This window comes from Ylistrum balloti, unplaced genomic scaffold (assembly GCF_031769215.1).
Source record: "Ylistrum balloti isolate Yb309-2 unplaced genomic scaffold, AGI_CSIRO_Ybal_v1 Utg371136, whole genome shotgun sequence".
Taxonomy (NCBI): Eukaryota; Metazoa; Mollusca; class Bivalvia; order Pectinida; family Pectinidae; genus Ylistrum; species Ylistrum balloti.
In genome coordinates, this window is record NW_026782623.1 from 25,812 (window position 1) to 44,202 (window position 18,391).

An 18,391-nucleotide genomic window follows, 5' to 3' on the forward strand; every position below is an offset into this window, starting at 1 on the left:
GGTACTGGTCACAATATATTTTCCTAGGTGTTTGTAATTTACTGATACTTAGTATAAAATATATAATAAATATATTGAAGAAGATGAAAGAATATGAAATATATCAAAAAGGAAGTCAAGCTTCTAGTCAATAAAAAGGGAAAAAAATGTGTAGACGTTCAGCAGTAACAATGATATAACTCATATGAATCTGTTATCCATTATATACATTATATACATGAACAATAATTTTCAGAAAAAATCCTATTGAAGTTACTTGTTCCATTCAACATCCCATGCCAATGTCCTGAGTTTGCTCTAGGGAGTTTTCTCTTTGTCAGTGTATTAGCAACCAAGCAAAGCATGAAAGTCACCTTGCAAACTACATATGTAACTGTCTTTACTATTTCCTAACTTTTTCACAGAGATTATATCTATTGAGCCACTCAGATAAGAGGAAGAGGAAACCAGGAAGTGGAACTCTTGTCAAGGAAATGAAATCCCATAGGCCAGAACAATGATATTTTTAGTATTCTGTATGACCGTCAAGTAAAAAGTAGTGTTGTTTCATTATAGGGTTGTTTTTATGCAGCCCAAAAATTTTCACGGGAGAGCATATAGTCACTGTCTTGTCTTTTCATCTGTCCTTGCATGTCTGGAGCAAAACTTTGTCCACAGTTTAGCAAGGGTCATGAAAATTGGTGCATGGATACATATACCATACTAGGATAATGTGCAGTGTACCAAATTCAGGGACCTCTACCACTCAATTATAGAGTTATTGCCTTTGGTTAAAAAATTCTTATCCAGAGCATTAATTTGCCTGCATTTAAACAAGGATATTGAAACTTTATGTATACATCAATCATACAAAAGCAAGATGCAGTGTCATAAAGTCAGAGCCAGTGACCCCTCATACATTTATTATCCTTATTTAAAATTTTGTGTTATGACATAGTTTTGCAGGCATTAAGCTTAAAATTATGAAACTTGGTGTATACATTGTTCATACTAAGGGAATGTGCAATATACTTAATTTTGTGTCTAATAAAGCTGTTTTTGGGGAGCATTGGTCAATTTCATGTGTACTCTTGTATTATTCAGATATGTTTATTTTTAGTTGCTTTGTCCAATTGATTTCTCCTAATTAAGGGTACCAACATTAATTCTTCCCAGTCAGGTAGAAATGTTCACACTTTCATTCAAGGAAAAGTGCCATGATAGCTCAGTCTGTAGAGTTGGCCCATGTAACATTTAGGTGAAGATATGAGGTGCATGGTTAAAAATTTTCTTCTTTATCTCTTCTTGTTTCTCAGGAATATGAAAAATGAAATAGTCTTTGCTGTCGTTGATTTGCCCTTAGGCAAGTTACTTTACTGAACTTTTTCTGAATGGCATGTGGTGAGCCTCCTGTGTCTTGTTCAGTAAGGTAGCTACCAGCTATTACAAGGAGACTCCACCTCCACCGTGGGTTTGTCACAGGGTGAGAAACCTACCAAACATAACAGACTGATTATACAAGATGCACTTGTATTCAGATATACCAGATACAGAGGAGATATTTTACCATCTAACCTCTGCAAAACCTCAGCTTAGAATTGGAATCTTCTCCTGGGGGTAAACTTGGTAAAAACTCAATTACTGCTATTGCCTTATATGTAGTTAACATTAATCTTTCTGGTTTTTTTTTTTTTTTTTTTTTCAAATCCTTAATATCTGATTATTAGTAACTCTTTTTCGGTTATAATATTGCTCTCAATTCCTTATACAATGATTGTGCTGTTGCTTCCTTTCCTTTCTTGATTAGCCCTCTGCTGTGGATCTGTACTGCATTCAGACAAGGAATTTTTTTATGTAGAAATAAAGCCATAAAGCTGGATCTAAACGCAAGCAAATAATGTATTCCTGAGACCTGTTTGGTGCCATTATTATAGTATAATGGAACACAGTTATGTACCAGGTCACCATGTATTGTACATTGATGGGGATTGAGAGTACAAATGCATCCACTTTTGTCTAAAATCAATACTGAAGTCTAAAATGGAGGACACTTGTGTTTCATTAGACCATAAAAAGTCTCATAGAAAATGCTTTCAAGTGTATTCATGCTATAGACTACCATATACCTGTCGAATAGTGCTAGAGAGTGTGTGTAACACCTACAAGTAACATCTCCATTGACAAACATACCATGTAGACCCATTGTGCCTGCATGCAGAGTTTTGTTTCTAGGTTCATCACCCCTTTAACAGCCATTTTGGGACTGTCTTCTTGTGGCTGTTGACTACCTTACTGAACAACATGTGGGGGGCCCGCCACATGCTGTCAAAACAATTGATGTAAAGTGTTTAACCCAAGGACATAGCAACATAGGACAACCTATGATTTTGATTTCCTTGGGAAAAATCAAAAACAGTCAAGGAACGACACAAGGTTGAAATGTCTGATAATCTATTATTTTGGCCCCTTGTTAACTAAAGAGGCATTAATTACTGATACATATAATTATACTTTGTTATATTATTACAATTGGATTTTACTGTACACCAAATGTATACAAGTGAGTTATACTGCTTCCTTCAGAAGACCTGCCGTTTGTGGTAAAGTTACTAAAATAGTTGGTTAAACTATTTTGAGTAAGTCTACTAAACTGTCTCCTAGTGATATATGAAAGAATTTCATTCATTTGATAATTATAGAAGCTGTAAGAAGTTCAGGAGACTGTTGGTGAGGTGGAGATGTACATGTAGGAGGTTTATTGAACTTTAGGTCTTGGTGAGGTGTATATGTACATAAAAAAGGTTTACTAAACTGTAGGTCTTGGTGAGGTGTATATGTACATAAAAAAGGTTTACTAAACTTTAGGTCTTGGTGAGGTGTACATGTACTTAAAAAAGGTTTACTAAACTGTAGGTCTTGGTGAGGTGTATATGTACTTAAAAAAGGTTTACTAAACTTTAGGTCTTGGTGAGGTGTACATGTACTTAAAAAAGGTTTACTAAACTGTAGGTCTTGGTGAGGTGTACATGTACTTAAAAAAGGTTTACTAGACTTAAGATATTGGTTGAGGTGTACATGTGGAAGGTGTAGTAGACTAGAGATCTTGGTTGAGGTGTACATGTGAAAGGTGTACTAGACTAAAGATCTTGGTTGAGGTGTACATGCCATGGACACAGCAGACATGACACTTGTACGGTGTGGAGTGAGAAATTCCCTGTTGGTCTTTATCTTGCCACTGTTTATGTGACAGAACATCATCACCATCAAAGAATTCTATCAAGCCTTTATTCCATCAACCTCTGGTCTTGAGTCCGCAAAGCTAAAACATCAGTCTTCAGAAAAGCAGTGTCTTATTTGTCATATTGATTTTCTGATATGTAACTATTGGCCACATCATTGAATCTCTCTTATTGTATTACAGACTCTGATGGTGAATTGATGGACAACAAATAAAGGCTGAAGTCATGAGTCAATAGTCTTAACGCATCTTTTGTTAAATGCGTGACTAGAATTGGCGGGGCAGTCAATCTGTTGTGTATAACATACACATACCCTACATCATTTACTATTATCTCCAAGTTTTATCTTCTGTTTCTCCATAGTTGTCTCCCTTTATAATCAACTTATGTGGGTATACCTCAGCAACAAAATATAGATATACTGGCACCAGGTTGTAGAGACAACTCGTCCTTTAATTTTCATTGTGACATTCCACCAATGTATCCATTCCACTGAGTTGCAGGAGCAGTGATACAATGTTTCCTGTTTTGTTGTACATGTGTTACCATTTTTGTACAAAATCTTGCAGCAGAATTTTATAGTTTTGATCAATGCAATGAATAACAATTTGCTAGGGTGATTAATTCATTATAATTAAAGAAGAATATTGCAGTTTGTAAGTTAAGATATTTTCTTGTTTTATTTGAAATTTGGTCATTCTATTACTGTGCACAGTTAACCTATCTGACAATAAGCTGACCCTGTTCTCTTATTGTTAGGTAGAACCCTATAATAATAAGCCCACACTTATCAATTGTACAGTTATTGTTTTTAAGTAGAATCCTGTGATAAGCCCACCCTGATCTATTGCAGTGGTGTTTACTTCTGTAATAAGCCCACCCTTATCTAATGCAGTGGTGTTTAATTCTGTAATAAGTCCACCATTATCTATTTCAGGTGTATGGAACTCAGTAATAAGCCCACCCTTATCTATTGCAGTGGTGTTTAATTCTGTAATGAGCCCACCCTTATCTATTGCAGTGGTGTGTAATTCTGTTATAAGCCCACCCTTATCTATTGCAGTGGTGTGTAATTCTGTAATGAGCCCACCCTTATCTATTGCAGTGGTGTGTAATTCTGTTATAAGCCCACCCTTATCTATTGCAGTGGTGTGTAATTCTGTTATAAGCCCACCCTTATCTATTGCAGTGGTGTGTAATTCTGTTATAAGCCCACCATTATCTTTTGCGATGGTGTGTAATTCTGTTATAAGCCCACCCTTTACTGTTGCTGTTTTGTATAATTCTGTACTAAGCCCACTTTTAACTATTGCTGTGGTGTGTTATTCTGTTATGAACACACCCTTATCTTTTGTATATTTATATATATACATTTTTGTTTAGTAATTGTGCTGATATATAAGGTATACAGGTGTTTTCTTGGCATGTGGTTTAAACCAATCAATGATTTTGTGTGTCATTTTACTGTGGACTGTTGATAATTAAGCGTTGACCACTGTCAGGAATTGGATGTGAGTGACAAAGAAAACCCATCATAATGTTAATGGATAGGTTAATGGTGTTGGTGTATTGATTTACTTCAGTGGTGGATGTAGGCTCAAGTGTTCTTTATCTTTATTATTAAGACTTGGTATATTGTAATTACATAGTTATCTTTGATAAGTTATAACAGGATTTAAGATCTACTGAAACTGCTTGGTATATCTTTTTCACAAACTTTGTCACAAAATCTATCAAAAATGACATCAAAAATTTTAGCACTACTACTTTTCATCATTTTGTTTATTGTTTTAGTAGTTGTCTCTATGAAAGAGGATTAAGTCTTTTAATGTTGATTTAATTACCTTTTTGAAGAAAAAAAATGAAATACTCTTTTTCAATAGACAAATTTTGTCCAGCTATTCATTTGGAGTTTTCAGGATTTTTTTACAATTTTATGCAAAAGGCCAGTATTAAATGGAGTTAAGCCTCCTGCATTTCATCTATTTTTTTATAAAAAACTATTTTAGAGAGAGAGTTATTGAAGGGAGTTTTGTCCCTTTATCTGAAAAATAAACTCGCTTAATGTTCACTCATTCACCAATTTATTTGTTATACATTCTGTGTGAAGTTCCAGTACCATATGGTCTTATGTCCCTAAAGTGATTTTGCCTTTCATTTTTTTTCTTTGAGAGAGAAAGAAAGAGTTTTGACTGTTATTTTGAAAAATGAATAAAATGTTGTATGAAGTGCTATTTGATATGGAGATGAGCTCCTTAAGTAATATTGCATTACAGCCCTTTTTGAAAGAGTAATTCTGTTCGACATTGTCTGAAACCTTACACAGGTTAGCATTTTCTCCATTTTTTAAAACAGATTCCTTTTAAATGTTAATAATTTATTAGATGTTGAACTGTGGTGTAATTTGAGGTCTCTGAACTGAATTTTTTTCTTGCTATAAGCTCAATAAGTAATCTATATGGAGTAGGTAACAAATATTTTAATGCATCAGTACCAAAGTCCAATTTGGCTGAGATGTTGACAGCAATTGCCAACTTAGATGTCAGCGTTGCTTCATCTATGAAGAGCCAAGCAAGCCATATCATACCTTCATCCAAATTCAATTGTCTATCTTTGTTTCAAGGATGCATGGATAAATGTTTTTGTGTTTCTATAACTTGCATCTTACAATCAAGGTCATATGGCAACAGTGTCTAGAAGCCAGGTTATACATTGTGTCTGAAGCAAAACTATAGTCTTAGGGAGAATAAGACAGACTGGAGACATTGGAACAGAACATCATGGTCTCTTAGGGAGGGCGTTTACATAAAATCATGTTATTCTGACAATATAATAAATGTATGTTTACCAATACACCTATTGTAACCTGGAAAAATGGCAAAGAAAAGAAAAATGTCCTTATGTTATGAAGTTTTGAATAATTTGGATTATAAATCCTTCTCTTTTAATTCAGTTTTGTAATAATACAAGTACAAATGGTGTTGTAGCCCCATTACCTTCAGTAAGATGTAACATAAAAAATTTGATTTTCAGGGCCACATCTGTATGTATATATTACCATTCCATTAATATTGTTGGTATTTTTATAGATGTTTTTGCTTTCTTTTTGCAGTTGATTTTCCTACACGGCTTGGGGGATACTGGGTAAGTAAATTGAGAAATGTTGGGTTTGTACTTGTAACCCATTGAGTAATCATTGTAATGTACTTTCAGGGTCAAACAACATGTGACCAAAATAAGTTTGATGGATAATTTCAGTGTTATTACAGTTGTTTTTAACATTAAGTGCTCAGCTCTAGGGAAACCCCACCTTCCCCCACCTTGTGGCTATTTGGCCATCACCCTCACGTCTGATTTGGAATTGCTAAGGACACAATGCCGTTGTCACCCAGCTCCAGGTTCTTGGCATTACTCCATCAAACTTGGCATCCAGCCAATTCCCCCTTGCTGCTATTCCCTAAAACTGGTCAAGTTAAGCCGGCAATTGCTTATTGGCAAAGCCAACATGGTCCTTATGTAGTAATCATACTAAAAATAATTGTCTACTAATGATCATTGTCCAAAGGCGAGAGAAAAAAAGAAAACAATAAATTAGTGTCTGCTGCTCTTATACAAGGTTGAGTAATCTTAATAAAACAGAGGTAAAACAATCAGCGGTCAAAACTAGAGTGAAATGTGTATGTCATGGTTGATTACACACAATAATGATGCCTGTTTTGTCTATATAGACATATGTACAAATACTGAGCAACATTACATAATGCATGTCAACAGAAATCAAATAAAACATTAATAGTTATTGCTAATAATCAAAAACACATTGGTTACAATATATTTAATTTCGTAAGTCATTTGTTGAAATACAGGATACAACTCATAAGTTGCTTTCACCTAGGTGACCTTGATAAAAACAATAATCTTTAATAAGAGGTTTTTCACACTTACAGCTTTTTATGGTCCTAAATCATCTTCAACACAAAAATTTGGAAAAATGTTTACTTATACATTATAGTAAACTTTTCAAAACATTCTGTTGAGGGCATATAACTTCTCGTATAAAAGTTGAAGATAAAAAGTCTATTCGGTCACAATGTAAGAACATCGTCATTCTGATCTTTATTCAAGTCATTCGTTGTTTTAAATATCATGAGGTATCTATAAAAAGTAAAGCAAAATTCTGAGTTTTTTCAATGCTGTGTTTCACCACTTCCTATTGGTCGTTAAAAATAACCATTATTATAACAGCAAATGAAACGTGATATTTCAAGGTGAACAGTGTATCACTTGGTAGGTAGCTATCTTTGTTGGCGCAAAGGAAATCTTAAAAAAATAAATGTAATGTAGTTTGCAGAGATGCATTCTGTATTTACATGTTTCAACATTAAGGGTGATGTGAATGAATTCTGAGGCATGATATCAGCTGATGACATGAACACATGGGCAGCCAAAACTATCACATAATTTGTCCATGTATATGGTAACTATGGTATTATCGTTCTTGATCATGATGATAGCAGATTGCATGTTTTAATGAAATACTGTAAATGTTTTTTAGAAATATTACTAATTGGAATTTTTTTTTTAAAATACTGTATTCAATGGAGAAATAAAGCCTATTACAAATATTTTGTTTTCAAACAAGTTCTGTAAGAAACAAGTCAGTTTGGCCCACCAGAAAGTTCACTTCCAGATTTATAGGTCCAAAAAAAATTGCAACTGTTAATGTCACATTCTGGGTATTATCACATTTCCTCTGACAAATGGTATTATGGTTTTTACTGTACAATGAAATAAGCACCAGATTTGAAGTGTTATTATGATTTTTTGCTCCTCTTTGGAAAGTAAATTTCCATGATTTGAATTTTGTTTTGTAGACATGGCTGGGCACAAGGATTTGCTCAACTTAATATGTCTAACATCAAATGTGTGTGCCCTACTTCGTAAGTATGACAAATTACAACCTGTATTTCATAGAAATGTAATTGTAGTATAGCAAATGTCAAGAAGTGCAACAAGCCATGAAGATTTATTGTTGGAAAGCAGAAGATTTTATGATTGCCTGTGCTGGTACATGTTTTATAAATCTTAATCTCATTATTTGCCTAGAATTTTTATTCAAGTCCAATTGTATAGACGTACAGTTTGAATTGAAAAGCTGTGACAATAATTTAGAAGTGTTCCCTCTTCCCATTTCTAGATAACATGAATAATTTTCTCTGGCAGATGAGTACTAGGTTTGAAACCTTAAATACAGTATTTATAGATCAATGGATGAGTTTTTGAACTTGTACCTTTCAATGTGCTATAATTTTTTTGCACCAGACACGATAATTATATTGTTTTCAAATGTTAAAAGTTTCCTATTCATTTACACCAGAACATGTCTACTATAAAAGATATTTTTATTTCCAGGCAAATACGAAAAGTAACCTTAAATGGTGGTATGCCTATGCCTTCTTGGTAAGTTTTAGATTATCATTCTGTAACAATCATGTTCGTATGATATGATTCTTTTTCGCTGTGGATAATGTGACATTTAAGATTGATTACTGATCATGTCCTTTATAAGGTTCAATTCTGACATTGTATCATATGTATTGATACTGACTTAACTTATGTATATCCATAGATATTGAAATTTCCAATGCCAAGTTACGCCTAAACACACTGAGAAAATAAATATCAATAATTGGTCTTTGTACACAGAAACAGGTCTCTATCTTTATTTCTGATACAGGTTTGATATATATGGATTAGATCCTGAAGCAAGGCAGGATGAAGATGGAATTAAAAAAGCATCACAAGAATGTAAGTGGTAGGAAAAGAACTTCTCCTTCCTCAACCTTTGGGGTGTTTTCAAAGACTCGGATTGGAAGAGTGGAGAAAACATAATCTGTATACACTATCTAGATCCCATCATGTTGTAGTGACTTGGTTCTGTTGTTGTTTGTGTGAACACTAAAAGGTGAACATCGAAGGTGATATATATATCTGATTATTTCATGTTTAATTTGGAAGTATTAATATTTGAGATAGATTTAAAATTTTACCTCACAAATTAAGAACACACAAAATACATGAAACAATCATAAGCATTTTCTCCTCATCAGTTCAACACAGTGGAAAATAGGGTAAGCCATCAATCAGTCCAAACAAGAAATAGAGTCAAACCTGTTTAGATATATATGAAATTATCTTGTGAAAATGAATTGGAGTATGAACAATAAAGGTTGATTTTGCCGAAAATCACAACAGCTAGCAAAACAGGAAACTACTGATCAGGGAAAAGACCATGGCCTGAGCGTAATATTAAGAAATGTGTCAATTATAATACCTGGTATACTTATCTCTTAATACACGTACCAGGTACTTGAGAAAAATTTGTTCTTCGTCACATCATATTCTGATGAAGTAACCATGAAAGCTGAAAAAACCATGTCTGCTTGTGTATTAGTAAGAGCTACACTGACAAATCAGAATGAGGAGTGCAGATTTAGACTTATTGTGTACGAATAAATGTTTATTACAATTATCTCATTGCTGCACATATCCTTTGTCTACTAATTATTAGTTTGATATAATAAATAGGGATAGTCTTGGTGGGATAATCTTACCAAAATTTGTAGTGAAATACTGTTACACCAACTAACCACACAAACAATGCTAATTAAATGACATGTATAAGTGTGTAATTGCCTGAGTCATAAACTTACAGTAGATACTCACAGTGTTTACTGTTGATGTGATTACTGACCACAAGGGGCAATAATCCCTATCAGTAGGTAGGCATACAATGCTAATTAAATGACATGTATAAGTGTGTAATTGCCTGAGTCAGAAACTTACAGTAGATACTCACAGTGTTTACTGTTGATGTGATTACTGACCACAAGGGGCAATAATCCCTATCAGTAGGTAGGCATACAATGCTAATTAAATGACATGTATAAGTGTGTAATTGCCTGAGTCAGAAACTTACAGTAGCTACTCACAGTGTTTACTGTTGATGTGATTACTGACCACAAGGGGCAATAATCCCTATCAGTAGGTAGGCATACAATGCTAATTAAATGACATGTATAAGTGTGTAATTGCCTGAGTCAGAAACTTAAGTAGATACTCACAGTGTTTACTGTTGATGTGATTACTGACCACAAGGGGCAATAATCCCTATCAATAGGTAGGCATACGTTAGATCACATCATGTTTTTGAACAATTTGAATGAGAGGTGAAACTAGAAAAGGAAGGGTTATCCAGCACTATCTGAAAAATTATTGTTTTTATTGAGAAAAAAAACACATGTTTTAAACTTTCTGCTTATTGGAATTAACCAGAGGCTTACCTATACTGAGTTAAATGTAATAGAACATCAGATAAAATCTTCATTTTTCTGATTTTGATGATCAAATGATTTTCATTTGATGCCTACAATACATAATCGTGTTCATTGATTTTTAGTGAAAGATTTGATAAAAGAAGAAGCAAAAAGTATATCAACAGGAAAGATATTTATTGGAGGATTTTCTCAGGGAGGAGCAGTGGCTTTGTACACTGCCTTGACGTCAGACTGCCAACTTGCGGGCCTAGTTGGCCTCAGTACATGGCTTCCACTTCATGGCAAATTCATGGGTAACCAGGTAAGCTGTCCCATCATCATATCACTGTCATAAAAACTCTGTTAGTCTTTTTTTCTGAATGTATGTTTCTGTTAAGAAGCCCTTTAGGTAAAAAGGCAAGATGTACCACACTATATGTCATAGTGAGAGGTGTCTTTTAAGTGGAGCCCAATTCAGAGGTTTTCAAAACACATGCAATTAAAAGTGAGATGACTGTATTACAATTCTTGTGTCATCAACATGTCACTTTTAAGGTGCAGTAACTGCTGAGAAAGTGCATTTTTAAAGTAATGTGTTAGCTCAATTTCTCATCAATTACTAGCATTATTCCAATCAAACTTGCAATATAGTTACCTTGTAGATAGGACATCTTTACCAAATGCAATTGGCTTAGATAAATTTTTTTCTTGTGTATTTCATTTATCTCAGCAACATGAACCTTACAATAAATACTTGTTTGTAAAGTATACAGATTCTGGAATATGAGCTGCATAAAACACAAGATAAGATAGCTATAAACTTGTCTGATTAGTAAAATTTACACTTTAACAGCTGCAAACACTAGTAGGTTAATTGTTTACTGGTTACTCCCACTCCTCATTGAGTATAGGCATGGTACATAGTTTGCTCTCAACAAAATCCAGATCCATGTCCATTCAAGTTGACTGCCATGGCTGCAATTTTGTAAATCTTGTCCTCACTACTTTTGAATGGGAAGTCATATTGTGACAGAAATTCCACTAATGAATTTTATGTGGTTTACAGATGCAAGAATCATGCTTGATAAGTTTATCATCTGCCCATCTGGTTTAAATCCCTCTATCTCGCCCTAAAGATGGTAAAATATTCAATTATTCCTAATCAAAGTGATTAGTAGGAGAGATATCGTTTCCTTATTAAAGTGATTAGGGAGTGAGATATCCCGCTCCTTATCAAAGTGATAAGGAAGTGAGGTATCCCACTCCTTATCAAAGTGATTAGGGAGTGAGATATCCCACTCCTTATCAAAGTGATTAGGGAGTGAGATATCCCACTCCTTATCAAAGTGATTAGGGAGTGAGATATCCCACTCCTTATCAAAGTGATAAGGAAGTGAGGTATCCCACTCCTTATCAAAGTGATTAGGGAGTGAGATATCCCACTCCTTATCAAAGTGATTAGGAAGTGAGATATCCCACTCCTTATCAAAGTGATTAGGAAGTGAGATATCCCGCTCCTTATCAAAGTGACAAGGAAGTGAGATATCCCACTCGTTATCAAAGTGATTAGGAGGTGAGGTATCCCATTCCTTATCAAGTGAATAAAAGATGAGATATTTCATTCCTAATCTATGTGAGTAGGAGTAAGATATAGCACTTTCAGTCTTCATGAACATGAGGTAAGATATACCACCTCTTTTACTGTTTGTTTAATGGTGTATAATTGTTATGAAAACAACTTCATTTGTTATCAAACTTTCATTTCTGTGATTTAAACGGTTGTGTTTCAGATAGAAAAAAGTAAATATGTAAAAGAGTTAAAAGTGTTTCAAGGGCATGGTAAGGTAGATCCAATGGTGTCACACACCTATGGACAGATGACCAGCAAGATCCTGGCAGACAATGCAAAGAGTGTCAACTTTAAATCCTATGACAACATGGGTCATAGTTCATGTGCACAGGTAAAGTTCACCTTTTGTATATCATTCATATATCAGGGAAAATAAACTTAAACCTGTTGTCATTGTCTTTGTATCCTGTTACGAAAATTTACTATATAGGGGTTCATATCTAGGAAAATGCATTCGGGACAGGACTTATACATGCATGAGTGAAGAAACTTGGATGATAATTAAGTTTGTAGGCTTTGGATGCTAACTTTCACCTACATTTGATACTCCTGCATCTTTGTTAAAAAAGAAAATTTTAAAATAAGAATTGTGGATGTGTTGGTGCATCTTGCAAATTATTAGTTTTACTTGGCTTTTACTGGTGTTAGGGATACATGGAGAGGAGGCAGAAGGGAGATATTTAGGTTTAATATGACCTATATTAGAATTTCACTATCGGTATGTGGGAAACTATATGTAGGGTGACTTACACTAATGTTAATAATGCATATATGTTATGTTATTCTACAGAATTGCGGTACCATTGCTTAATCAGGAGGATTTGTAAAACATTCTGGCTACATTTTATTTCGATGTATTTCCCAGGATATTAATGACAGTGTCTGTCACCTGCCTATAAATCATCAATTATATGTCCTGTAAAATATGGGTGTATTAAAACCTGATTCAGGAGATGTATCTGATGATCTCTCTTCTCTGATAATTGGTATCTCAATATTTCAGGAAATGGCAGATATAAAGGAGTTTCTGGAATCAATCATCCCCAGTGAATGACAACCTCAGTAGTCACATATCTCTGGGGAAAACAAGGGAAAGATCAACAGTTTTGTGTTTAATACAACTGCAGCCGAGGAGGTCTTTTTTTATGTCATTATTGCGATGTGGCAGGGAGCATTTGGATGCAACCAATTAACTTTCTATGTGAAATAATGCAAAATTGAACACTTCACATCTGATCTCTGTAGTAAAAACAATTGTGGTCACTCAACCATGTCTGGTAGAGATATTTTGTCTCTTTAGTTATTGTGAACATCCAATCGTGTCTGGTAGAGATATCCTGTCTCCTTAGTAATTGTATTCAACCAACCAAATGGTAGAGATAAAATCTTGTCTCTTTAGTAATTGTTGTCTAGTAGTTTTGGATGAAGAAGCTGTAAAGGAAGATTTGTGTTGACAATCAGTAATTGGTAGTAGGTTTTTGTACAGAGCAGTTTGACATTTTATCTTTTGGTAATGTTGTATGAGATGGTTCAATCCTCAACGAGCAACTGTCGTCAATTACAAATCATTGACGAGGCTAAATGTCAGTTAAGAATGGTAGGTATAGTAGTGTCTTTTTCCAATTTTTACTCACCTGACCTTTTTTTCTCTTGTATGGAGTTTTAGAATAAGATATACAATTTTTCCTAAATATAAACAAGTCTTCACTACATTGAATAAGAACATTAGGCATTGATTTTTTTTTTCTACTAATAAATCATTCCAAACACCTGGATTTATTCATTGCTAAATTCATTCCAAATTGGATTTGAAAACTCTTTTAGTGTGCATCAAGTTTGATAATTAAAGAGATGTTTTCTGTTGATTTTCTATATTTGTAAGAAAGATTGGCATTTTTTTCTTGCTAAAGTTACAAACTGTGCCACATAATAGTAAAAAGTATACGATTGAGTCACAAACAGTACCATATAAAGATAATTTATTATACATAGTATATGATTAAGTTACAAACAGTACGATATAAACATAATATATTATAAATAGTATACGATAAATTGATATTGTTATGATTTGATATCTTTCAAATTCCTGACATGATATGAGGCAGCCATCTCATTCCAATCTTGAGAGATGGAAAAGTAACTGATAGTATATATTTTGTAGGCAATGAAGAGATCTTCAAAGTATGAAGCCAACATACACTGAAACCTTTGAGCTAATTAAGTTCAGGTAAAACAGTTTGTCCTGAACTGATTGATAAAGTTTTAAAATGTTATGTGTTACAGTGTATTACTAGAATTTTCATTTTCACTGATATTATTTATGGAAAGTTATTTGACTTTAGAAACATTTCATCAATGTGATCTATTTTTCATTTACACAAAATATAGTATTATTATAAACCAGGACAGGTTGTATAGAACAAGAGGTAATGTCTGTTTTTTAGGTTGGTAAGATCGCTGATCTAATCAATATACTGGAGATTATAATGGCATCATGAATTTCATTAACAACTTATTTCAATTAATCTGAAGGTTTTGTCATTTGACATATCACGACAAAAAAAAAGAAAAAAAAAAAACAAGAAAAAAAACTAATATTATTGAATGCAACTTTTTCAGATCTTGTATGAACATATTTATTTATTGAAATTGTATTATCTTGTGGTAATTAAGAATGTTTACAACTAGCCTCATTTGAGAAAAAACAAAAACAAAAAAAAGGAGAACATTTGCATATTTGTAAGATACTACCAGGAGTGTGCCTTTGGTTGAACTACTTCATTGATACCGTCATAAATCAATCATATATTCCAGCAGTCAGATTCAACAGCAGTCATGTATAACTTAGGTTTATATCAACACCTTTTGGTCTAATCCTCATTACTGTGTAAACGTTTAAGATTTATGTCAAGTCTATGCACCTGTCTATAGAAAACTGACAACTACAGGTAATGAAGAACAAGGGCGGTTTTTTTTTTGTTTTTTTGTAGCCATATTTTTTTTCTGTAAACTTTGTATACATCTTTGTTAAAATTATAATTGATGTACCCATTATTATGATAGGTCATGCTATATACTCTACAATTTGTATTCTTTTTGTTTTCATTCCTCTTGTTCTGTAAACCAACTCTCTTTCATGTGCAATTTACATTCACAAATCTGATGATCCAAAGAAGATAATCAATCTGCATTCAGACCATTTTCAGTATAGAATGAAAGTATGAGTACAGCCTGTTTTGTGAAAATAAGTATGCTTGAAAAGAAAGTTCGTTTGCAATATACAGAAGTATCTTCCAGGCACTTTGATTGTATACTGTTTACAGGGAAACTTTTGCTGTAGTTAACTGTAGGTAGTTTTTGCCTGTTTGCCAACAGAATGAAAATGAAAAAGGGGTTTTATGCCAAAATACATGTTTTTATGCATTAACCAATTGTTTGGATTTTATGCTGTTTATGCCAGGGTAAAAGAATCACTGGGCAATTTTTCCGTGTATGTAGTGATACCAAACCAACTAGTGTCATGCATTTGTTTAAAAGTACTTAGATGTAGCTTAATTGAATATTATGTCATAACTCATCCACCAAACACAAAGATTTATTTTAGAGATCGCCAATAAGACACCAACTTTGCATTTATATATCTGGCACTACCAGAAAGAAGCACCGCATGAACACCTATTTGCAATATTCTTAAATTTAAAGAAGATATAACATCATTGTGTAGTTATCAATATCCAATGTATATCAACCTCACATTCCTCTAAACTGGTACACATTTTGTTAAAATACCGCTACTGGCAGCAGTGACATGTGAGTTCAGTACTAATGTAGCAAGTCTTTAAGCTGTATCTAGACGCAGTTGTACAATGTTTTGTTTAACTTTCAGTATAAAAAAAATGAAGGGGGAAAAACTAATGAATTTATCTACAATATATATATATGTGAAGTGAATAGTTTATAAGAATAAGCCAGACCAGAGAGTAGGTTGTTTTCTGTCTAGGTAAAGGATACACAACTGTTTGGAAATGGCACTTATAAGTTAATTTCAGGATGTATTGAGAATGATTTAAACTTTATTGAATTAAATATCGGTTGCTTTTCATCAGAATTTACCCACTTAATGTATTTTTGTTTTATTTTTTATCATTAGCAAACAGTATTTTCTTGTTTATGAGGTAATTATGAAAAATTGTAAACAAACTAATGATGCTTGGTCTGCAAGTTATCATGATTTTGTTAATTTTCTTTTTCATACCAATAAAACACGATGTGTTCATGGTTATACTTTGTCATGTTTTAATTTGAAGCTTATGTCATGATGCGTCATTCGTCAGTCTGTAAATAACATTTTGTTATCGCTACTTCTGTTAATAGGATGTGTGATTTTGAATATATAGCTCAGTATAGTGTCAGCCTCCTGAACGTCAGGTATAGATTCGAGATGCGTCTGGTTCGACTCTTTACGCCTGAAGGTTTTTCTCAGAATTCTGTAAAAATGGACTGGTCTGTGCTGTCATGGCTGGGTCCTGTGACAAGACACTTTACCCCAATTGCTCTTAGTGACACGATATAAACATCTGTGTGTTGTTCAGTGAGGTAGCCATCAGAACCTGTGTCAAAATTATTCTCTCTGTTGAAGAACTCAACAAACAACCTTAAATGAAATTTGGACCTGTGTCCCATTCCATTTGACATGCAGCATGCTAAACAAAGTCAGTGAGGGAACACAAATTTCTGCAGTTCAAGCCACAGAGTACAGTGAGGAGCCCCATGTTTGAGACCTTGATTTTTGGATTGGAGGATTAAAAGAATTTGGCATGTGACAGCCTGTAATAGCTAATTATGAGTTGTGTAATGCCCACAAATGGTCTATGCTCATTTTTACCTTTTCCACTTTCAAGATGGCTGCCATACGTCAATTGAAAGTTGAAAGGAAGATAATTCGTATTAACCAAGACATCAGAGATGTGGGTCCTAATAAGGCGAAATGTAAGTTTGATTATTTGAAAGGTATACATATTACCAGCGAATACTTATTGATAATCACATTCCTTCCTGTGAATCTTAACTGTGCTTATATAAGTTCAGAGTAAAACAGGTCTTTCCAATTCTTCATATGCACTATATATCTAAACAAGGTATGTAGACTGCATCTGCATACAGACCAATGGAATTATTGTTTGTTCCCAAAAGAAAATAAAGATGTTAAAGCAGATCAGCATAAAACACTGGTTAACGAAATTAACAATTTAGAATATTTTAGCTGTGGTCAATATGCTATGATATCCATCAAAACGAAGCATATTGACCAGATAAAAATGTGGATAATTTTACTTATTTGATGTATCTGATATAAAAGAAATAATTCTGTAGGATTTATCTCCCCTTATATGTTACCAATTGACTTGCATTCTTTCTCCGCTAAATAAGACAAATACAATTTAAATATCATTCTCACATATAAAAAAAAAGAAATCTGTCCCTTAGTAGATCATAGACTACACGTAACTGATTAAATGGGGCACTAAAGGAATTCCTATCCACCGATACTATCACACACCAATAACAAACTTAATACTGAAATCCTGGTTCTGTTGGTGTGTATTCATGTTATACTCTCTCTACCTATTTTCATCACCTTTGCACATGAATAGTATCCCAAGTTACTGTGTGCTTTTGAGTTCTTTTTTAGATCATCAAATATTGCAATCTGAGGTAAAGATCCCAGATACATGGTTCTCTTTTACAAAGCCGAGCACAATGTTCTGTTGTATGCTGTCCATGGCCAGGACACTTGAGCCCATTTGCTCTGGATGACATCAGGCAGATTTAATGTGCAGCAGGTAGCTACATCAACTGTAAACAAAATATTTTCCTCTTGATAATTTTTTACAATGTAGACTCGTTATATCAGATTTACCAAATCTTTCTGCTGTAATGTTTTAGAATTCTGTGAAAAGTACCTAAAGCTGTTCTGCATTGTGGCTTATTCTTTATTTTGATGGTAATTGGAGGAGTCTCAATTTTCTGATTTCTATAGTAGTAGTTCAGGATATGTAGTTATTCATTAACACAGTTATTAGCCTAACTGCAAAATGTGTATTCTTCTTAAATGTATCATGATTTATAATTCTTGATACTTTTGTGAGAACTGACAGTAGAATTTAAAAGAACGAACTATGTTGTGATATATTCTGGAATTGTGCAATTCATGCTATGTTTTC

General features: G+C 33.6%; 1 protein-coding gene across 1 annotated transcript in view; it reads left to right on the forward strand.

Annotated features, from left to right (window-relative positions):
• The window catches only part of LOC132561010 (acyl-protein thioesterase 1-like), a 28,348-nt gene extending 11,899 nt beyond the window's left edge, over positions 1-16,449 (forward strand). The window contains exons 2-8 of the mRNA XM_060225727.1: positions 6,331-6,362; positions 8,093-8,158; positions 8,631-8,678; positions 8,956-9,026; positions 10,678-10,856; positions 12,325-12,495; positions 13,168-16,449. Coding sequence (XP_060081710.1) covers positions 6,331-6,362; positions 8,093-8,158; positions 8,631-8,678; positions 8,956-9,026; positions 10,678-10,856; positions 12,325-12,495; positions 13,168-13,218 — 618 coding nt within the window. The 3' untranslated portion in view covers positions 13,219-16,449. The remainder of the gene's footprint in view (positions 1-6,330; positions 6,363-8,092; positions 8,159-8,630; positions 8,679-8,955; positions 9,027-10,677; positions 10,857-12,324; positions 12,496-13,167) is intronic.
• Positions 16,450-18,391: the final 1,942 nt, after the last annotated feature.